Raw genomic sequence first — 7,191 nt, 5'->3', positions numbered from 1 at the left:
GATCTGCTATTTTTGAATAGCCAAAGAAATCTAAAAATGACACAGCTGCATTCCCGGTCTTAATGGGTTAAGGGTGTTTCTCACTTAACATGGTTGGGTATAAATAATCACTCAAGCTCAAAATTAACATTTACACAAAGACCTGATTCTGAAAGACCCAACACACTCACACACACACACACACACACACACACATACGTACTTATATAAAATACACACTTCATACAATTGGCGATTTGTTTCCTTATATATAATCGGACAAAAATGATTTATTAACAGAATCTTTGGACATGTGAAACTATACACTTAACTATAGTTTGAGGCAGGCAAAAAAAGTGTATGTGTGCCTGTGTGCCTGTGTGTGTGTGTGTGTGTGTGTGTGTGTGTGTGTGTGTGTGTGTGTGTGTGTGTGTGTGTGTGTGTGTATAATCTTATATATATAATATATAATATTTCTTTCCTTATTTTTAAACAGGCCTGCTTAAAGGAAACGCCATCACACAGGATTCTGGGTAAGGAACTCCTTCTCCTCCAGGAGGCCAATGAGCTGGCAGAAGCTCTCTCTAACGGCGGCCATGTCGTCCAATGAGGTGGGCTGCAGCACCCAGCTCTTGCCGAGCGCCAAAGGTTCCAGTTCAAGGTACTTCCTGATCTGAGGGAACGGAGAACCGGGGGTTGCGTTTAGTACTAGAACAAATACTTTGAAGTACTAGCAATTACTTTCACTGATCGACCGCAAGAACATTCATGGAATGACATTAAAGGGATAGTTCACCCCAAAAAAATATTTTTTCTCTCTATCGATTAGGAGACTTAAATTCATGGATGTTTTTTTGTTTTTGTCGCATTCCTAAGCCAATAATTTGATGACTACCGGTTCCGGTATGAGACACAAATGAGACTCTTTGTGTCTCATACCGGAATCGCTGCCGATCATCAAATTATTAGCTTAGGAATGCGACAAAACAAAAAAAATATTTTGAGTTTGTAGATCGGCTATTTTCCAATAGCCAAAGTATATAGGTCTGAAGTGATTAATGTATGTTTTTTTTAATATCATAATATAATCGAAATCTACAAGATAACTACTGGTAGTAACTAAGGTTTTCAGATAATTGTAGTGGAGTAAAAGTACAATATTTTCCTCTGAGATGTAGTGGAGTAGAAGTAAAAGTATTGAAAATGGAAAATACTCCAGTAAAGTAAAAAATACCAAAATTGTACTTAAGTACACTACTTGAGTACATGTTACTTTCCAACACCACTGGTACTTTGTGTATACGTTAGTGTACTCTCTATATGTACTTCTACTTCTTGTGTGCTGCTGGTACCTCGTGGACACTGCGTGCGGCGGGTCGGTCCGTGTGATTGGCCAGGATGAGGAAGGGCAGGGTGCAGAGCTGAGGGTGCTGAAGAGCCGAGTGGAGCTCGGATCGGGAACCTTCCAGGACCGAGTCGCTGGAGGCGGAGTCTATGACGAAGACCACCGCCTGGGTTCCCTGATAGTACCTGGACCAGTACTTCCTAATGGTCTCACTGCCTGGTACATAAGAGTAGAGTATTTCAAAATATATATGTTTCTAATCCAATCTGTAATTAATCTACTTTCAAATAGTAAGTTACTAATGTAATATGTAATATATTCTGGGGTTCTATGATAATACCTGAGCCAGTGCACTAATGGTCCAGTGCACTAATTACCTGGTACACGAGTAGAGTATTTTAATATTCATTTTTGTTTTTGTTTTTTATTGAGAGCATACAGTCTCTGACTGACAGGAAATGGGGAGTGACACGCAGCAAAGGTTGTCGGGATCGGGATTCGAACCCGCGACACGCTGCATTAGCAGCCTACTGCAGGTGCTCGGACCGCTACGCCAGCCGTCGGGGCCATTTTAATATTCTAATACCTCTCATCACCCAGTACTTTTGTAACATTATTTTACATAGAGATTTCAAAATTCATGTTTTCTGCCTGTCCCACTCTCTCTGCTGATGTATGAGTCTTGGGGCCAGTCACTGTAAGGGTCAAACACATGAGGCAGTGGTTTTTATAACGCTCTACTTCCCCTTCCTATCCTTAAACAGGCTATGGCGCATGGTCTAAAGCTGGGCCTTGGGGGTGTGACCAACTCCAATTTTGACAGTCAGAAGACAAAGTAAGGCACCAGACGTAAAGGCTTTGTATATAATCTATTAATTAGTCATGGGTGTGTTTTCGTCATAACAATCTGTCGACCTAGCGAAGGCCTTTTGATATAAAATGACACAAGAAGGTCTTTGATGAAGGACTGTACGAAGGACCACATCACCCAGACCTGTACCTCAGAGTTCAAATGGACACCGACAATCAAGTTATAATAATATTACGGAGGAAAAAAGTATAATAATAATATTGTGAAAACTGTATCTATAGCATTGGTTCTCAAAGTGGGGTACGGGGACCCCCAGGGGTACTTGAGGCGGTTCAGGGGGTCCCCAGCTAAATGATGGACAGGAACCAAATGGACCCTTATGGTTCTGTAACTCTGAGAGTGTACAAATGGAACCAAATGGACCCGTTAGGGTCCATTTGGTTCCATTTGTACACTCTCAAGCAATGTAAATTAACATTGATTTTATAATATAAATTCGGGTCCCAGAGGTATAAATGCCATTAAATGGGGGTCCGTAGCCTAATACATGTCAAACTGGGGGTCCTTGACATTAAAATGGTTGAGAATCACTGCTAAAAAGCCGTATAAACCTTCTCTTATTGGGTTCCCTGGCGTATCTTTTCAAATGGGGGTCCGCGGGCTAATAAGTGTCAATTTGGGGGTCCTTGACATGAAAAAGTTTGAGAACCACTGATCTATAGTATCTAATAATAGTAAATTAGCATAGTAACAGTAACTTTACCTCCCAGTTCTTTAACATTCAAAACGGCATCTTTGAACTGAACGCTCCGGATGTCAAAACCTACAAGAAAGAAAATAATGATATACATTTATTATTATATTGTTAACTAACATTATTATTAATATATTAATACACTTTACATTTTGTACTTTATTATCTTGTCTCATTTCCCTATAATGTTGTACTTTATTATCTTTATAATAATTATTATCTTTATATCTTTTATTATCAGAACCAGTACCTGTGGTGGGTTTGATGTTGTTGATGTTGGCGTTCTCCTGACAGAGTCTGGTGAGGAGTGAGGTTTTACCAGAGCCAGTCAGTCCGATACAGACCACATCATATTCTGGTTTGAGAGCAGGAGGATCCTTACAGCACAAAGTCCTGAAACACTGACAAGACAATAGCATATACTTTAATGACCAAAACGGAAATTCATGCTCTCACCAGTGTAGAAGGTGAATTTCAAAAGAGATACAAACAAGCAAACAAAACAAAAAAAGCAAAATGAGAAACAGTTGACGCAGCCACCAAGCACACAACTGTCCAGTATAACAGAAAGATGGATAAAAGAGTTCCTAAAATTCTCAGCATTACACATACAGAGGATGACCCTCGTAGTCTCATAGTTCTTTCTGGATACATCAGGTAAACATTCTTACCGTGCCAAAGCCCAGCTTTACTATCCAGAGAGTGAAATGCACACATTCTGCCATTTTCTTTCTTTCTTTCTTTCTATCTATCTATCTGCATTCTTCTTAAATCTAAACCAGTCTTTTCAATAAATAACGGGAACGGGAAGTTGTGGGGTAAATATTTAACGCCCATTTCTTCCACCAAAGGCGTGAAGTTCAAACCCTTGTTAATCTTTTGCTGGGGGAGGTGGAGAGGACGGAACTCACCCCCAACTACTGTGACGAGTTGAACAAAGTACAATGTGTTATTTTTTTTTTACTTCTGCAGTATTTGGAACCGCCCAGATACTTCTGGGTGCAGACACACTCAATGAATCCGGCGACAGTTGTCAAGTCAACACAGTTGCATCGGAAACTATTGCGTGGTGCATGGTGGCATAGTTTACATATCACTCGCCATTTCTGATTGGTTGAACTGTTGAAACTTAAATGAGGTTCATCCAGCGCAACACGGACGGCTCACGGAACTCCAGTCAAACAGTCAAACTAGGCCGTGTTGATCAAATATGAATCAATATTCTGTTACTGTATTGCCAATTGCCCGTCTCTAATGTTTTCAGAAAGATAGTTTAGTGTTGTATAGCTGTAAAAACAGATAATTTGGTACTTATGATCAAAAGCATCGCCTGATTCATAGTACGGAACTACAGCACTGGCTGGAGTGTTTAGGGATCCAGTACGTGGCAAGAGTGTGTTTGATTCTTTCTTGCCCTGATGACGAAAAGTCTGGTCGAAACAGGTTGGTGTTTTCTGAATTGTCTGAATTAGGCATGGGACGATAGGAAAATGACGATTATAATGGCAAAAATAATTGCAATTAACGATATTATCATGATAATCAAAATATGCTTAAAACTTAAAAAATAGCCGATCTACAAGCTTAGATCAGCTATTTTTTGCGAATTGATTTATGTAGAGTGAAATAAGAGCGTACCAAATGCACTCTTTACAGGTCTGTTTGATCAAGTGTAGAGGGTTTAAGTGGTGCTTAATGTGCAGCTCAACAAAAGCTAATTCATTCTAAGACCTAGACCTGTATGACGGAGGACAATTTGACAATACATTTAAATCTCTGTGATACGATTATTGTGAGCGTTGTTTTAACATGATTAACGATAATAACGATTATTGTCCCATCCCTAGTCTGAATTGACCCTTTGCAGGTCAGCACAGTTTTGGTATAATGTTGCAAGTGGTTGCAAGTTGCGACTAGTTGCGTTGAGAATCACTGCTGTGGACTGGGCTTTACAGCTTCACTTTCATGTCCTACCTGAGATTTGAACCCGGGTCCCCTGTGCAAGAGCTGAAACTTTTACCACTGAGCTTGAACTAATAGAGGAGTGGTTTTGGGCCAGCACCCCCCTATTCAATACCCATGTTTATAGTACACAGTGGAGGTTGACAGGAAACAGGGAGAGAGAGAGAGAGACAGGGAGTGACACGCAGCAAAGGTCGTTGGAGGGGAGCTGAACCCGCGAAACGCATTAGAGCCTATATGTGGTATGCACCCGGACCAGGCCAGGCCAGCAGGCTCCCCATATCATTCACTGTTAAACAGCAGCTATGAATTGGAACTTCAAACACTAACCCTTATTGATCACAAACATCAATAAAAAAGGCAATCATTTGGTGCAGTACCAAACAAGACTTCTCTTAACAAGCATTCATATTATCTGTTCCACTGCAAAATACAGAAGAGCCCCCCAGTGGCACCTCAGCGCTCCCCTTTCAAAAATGTTCCTTCTAACGCCCCCGTATGCTCTGAACGCCCCCTGGGGGGTGGTGCCACCCCCGTTGAGAAACACAATAATAAAGCATCGCTGCTTTCTTGGCTTTCTCAGGGGGAAGACCATGAATTCTAACCTTCAGGCGAAGCAAGTCAAAACCAGTCCTACCACATGACACAACACACCACAGACTAAAGCTGAAACTGAAAATTAAAGTAAATAAACCAAGCAGTTCCGAATTAAATACAGTCCTTTTCCAAATTAACACATGGTACTTTTGACCTCAGTACTATTTTGGCAAATAAACTCATATAGTACTTTTGACCTCGTTGTGTTGTGTTAAGGGGTTTAAAGAACAGTGGGTTCAATATCACTTACCAACAACAAAGCAGCATGCTATGTTAAGTAAAAAAACAAACACTTGTGGACACGAATCCTAATTCAGGTGCCCACTCCTACTTGTGCCCAGATTGCTCTAGTGCCCACCCTTCTCCCCTGTAAGTGCCCACATTTCCCTAGTGCCCACTCTTCCTAGTGTCCAGTTGTTCCAGTGCCCAGATATCCCTAGTGCCCACTCTCCTCCACCCCTAAGTGCCCACTTTTCCCAAGTGCCCAGAATGTTTTGGTGCCCACCTTGCCTGTTACCTTAGTGTTAACATGCTCAACCATTCAGATTGGTCAAAACAACATTTTATTCACACACAAAAAACGTACATAGTGTTACAGTGTGTGTGTGTGTGTGTGTGTGTGTGTGTGTGTGTGTGTGTGTGTGTGTGTGTGTGTGTGTGTGTGTAGCTTTAACATGTAACTCACCAGGTACTCCATCCTGGATGAGGGTTGGGGCTGGAAGTCTTCCTCGTATGTTTTTCAGGGGGTGAATAATCGTCAAAACGCGACGTTTTACGTTAAACGCGATACTTAAGACATATTGTGAAGAACTACAAAGAACTACAAAGTTCACCCGTCCATGCCTCACACTGTTTCTTGTCTTTAAAGCCTTAGCATAAGGGGTAACATGCTAACGTTCCGTTTTTTGTTTCTTTCTCCCTCCCATTCAAACAAAGAACAAACAACCAGCAGTAGCATCCAGGTGTCGCGGTACTATTTACTTGATTTAGTTATTTTCAACAACGTGGTTTTGACAATAAAACGGCCTTTAGTTCCAACTTCCTAGAAGAAAAACACAACCAAAACAAAGAGAGACCCTATGTACGTGCTCGTGCCCGCGACCTGTGCGTCAGACGGCTCATTCCACAAAACTTCCGCGTGTCTGCGCGCGCGCACACACCCCCGCCCACATACACACACACACACAAATGTAACTGCCAAAGTACATGTAATCTCATGTTTCGTTTAACCATCGTCTTATCTGTAATATCACAATACACATCATATCTGCTGTGGAAATCAGGTATTTCCTTAGTGGGGGAATAAATAACTAAATGCCTTTGGGTATATTTAATTGATACAATTATCTGATATTTTTGGACCTGTCTTGCAGAGGGTGATGCTCCTTTTGAGTACAAAAGGACCCCAATTGAATTGGCTTTTTTTTTTTATCCCATTTGGTTTACCTTGTATTTTAACTGTACTTTCATGTGCTTTTTTCTGCAAACTTCTAAATAAAGTATTCAATCAATCAATCAATCATGCTGATGATGTATTGGGGCACCAACCAACGCTGGGGTGCTGGTGTTGGCAAGTCTGGGACTGTTTGCTGTCATTGTGCTAGAGTTGCAGGTGCGATAGGCAGGTGGTGCTGGAAGAGTTGCCCAAGCTGACCACAAAAAATGCCTCGGTTTACACAGCAACATTCAAGATTTGTATTGTCATATCTTATATACGATTATGAGGTTTTGGTTCCTCAATAT

General features: G+C 41.1%; 1 protein-coding gene across 1 annotated transcript; it reads right to left on the bottom strand.

Annotated features, from left to right (window-relative positions):
• Nucleotides 1-47: 47 nt before the first annotated feature.
• LOC311037751 (ADP-ribosylation factor-like protein 15) lies at nt 48-6,570 on the bottom strand. The gene is made up of 5 exons (XM_084047035.1): nt 6,134-6,570; nt 3,140-3,290; nt 2,899-2,958; nt 1,332-1,540; nt 48-652 (listed from the first exon to the last, which is right to left on the bottom strand). Exons 1-5 carry the CDS (start codon nt 6,143-6,145, stop codon nt 497-499), a joined length of 588 nt encoding a protein of 195 aa, XP_083903161.1. The 5' UTR covers nt 6,146-6,570; the 3' UTR covers nt 48-496.
• Nucleotides 6,571-7,191: the final 621 nt, after the last annotated feature.

This window comes from Gymnoscopelus microlampas (genome assembly GCF_963454915.1).
Source record: "Gymnoscopelus microlampas genome assembly, chromosome: 21".
Classification (NCBI taxonomy): Eukaryota; Metazoa; Chordata; class Actinopteri; order Myctophiformes; family Myctophidae; genus Gymnoscopelus; species Gymnoscopelus microlampas.
The sequence above is the reverse complement of the archived record's forward strand: the minus strand, read 5'-3'. Positions and strand labels throughout refer to the sequence as shown.

What these genes read in the sequence shown, in the direction of transcription:
- LOC311037751 (XM_084047035.1), bottom strand. An exon ending in GAATGTTAAAGAACTGGGAG is followed by an intron (nt 1,541 to 2,898) that starts GTAAAGTTACTG and finishes CTTATGTACCAG; the next exon opens with GCAGTGAGACCATTAGGAAG. An exon ending in CCGCACGCAGTGTCCACGAG is followed by an intron (nt 653 to 1,331) that starts GTACCAGCAGCA and finishes CCGTTCCCTCAG; the next exon opens with ATCAGGAAGTACCTTGAACT.